Genomic DNA, 789 nt, shown 5'->3' with positions numbered 1-789 from the left:
AGCAGCAGCAGCAGCTGTTCTGCTGTTAGCCCCACAAACCCTGCTGCTGCTGCTGCTGCTGCTGCTGCTGCTGCTGCTGTCTCGTGACCCCCCCCAAACGTCAGCAGCACATCCCGCGCCCGAGACAGCAGAGCCGTCCCCGATTGAACTGAGCTCGCAACCTGCAGCAGCAGCAGCAGCAGCAGCAGCAGCGGTATTAGCAGCAGCAGCAGCAGCAGCAGGAGCAGCGGTATTAACAGCAGCAGCAGCAGCAGCTGCTGCTGCTGCTGATGCGGCTGCTATTGGGTGTGTCTGAGCTTCGCTAAGCGCAGCAGCAGCAGCAGCAGCAGCAATGTATCGCAGCTAACGCCAACAACAACAGCAGCAACAGCAGCAGCAGCACGAGCAACAACATAAGCAGCAGCAGCAGAAGAAGAACAAACATCAACAGCAGCAGCAAGAGCAGCAACTGCACCATCATCATCAGCAAGAGAACCACCATCATCAGCAGCAACAGCAGCAGCAGCAGCAGCAGCAACAGCAGCAGCAGCAGCAGCACCTCATCTGCCTTTTTTTTGACCTTGCTGAAGGACTCTGTAATTTTCCCCCACATATTCGCCGACGGCCGCCCTGAGGAGGGCCCGTGCTGCAGCACAGCACACAGCAGCAGCAGCAGCAGCAGCAGCAGCAGCAGCAGCAACAGCAGCAGCAGCAGGAGAAATCTCAAGACATCAGAGTACTGTTGTCGTTCTAAGGAATACAGCAGCAACACATTAAACATATATAGAGAGGAGTTGCTGCTGTCTCTGT

General features: G+C 56.4%; 1 protein-coding gene across 1 annotated transcript in view; it reads right to left on the bottom strand.

Moving 5' to 3' along the window:
• The window catches only part of EMH_0057940 (uncharacterized protein), a gene marked incomplete at both ends in the record, with an annotated part of 1,287 nt that extends 695 nt beyond the window's left edge, over nt 1-592 (bottom strand). The window contains 2 exons of the mRNA XM_013497525.1: nt 3-161; nt 539-592. Of these exons, the coding sequence (XP_013352979.1) occupies nt 3-161; nt 539-592 (213 nt within the window). The remainder of the gene's footprint in view (nt 1-2; nt 162-538) is intronic.
• Nucleotides 593-789: the final 197 nt, after the last annotated feature.

The sequence above is a fragment of the Eimeria mitis genome, genomic scaffold (assembly GCF_000499745.2).
Source record: "Eimeria mitis Houghton genomic scaffold, Emh_scaff2733, whole genome shotgun sequence".
Lineage (NCBI taxonomy): Eukaryota > Apicomplexa > Conoidasida > Eucoccidiorida > Eimeriidae > Eimeria > Eimeria mitis.
This window is presented reverse-complemented; position numbering and strand designations above follow the sequence as displayed.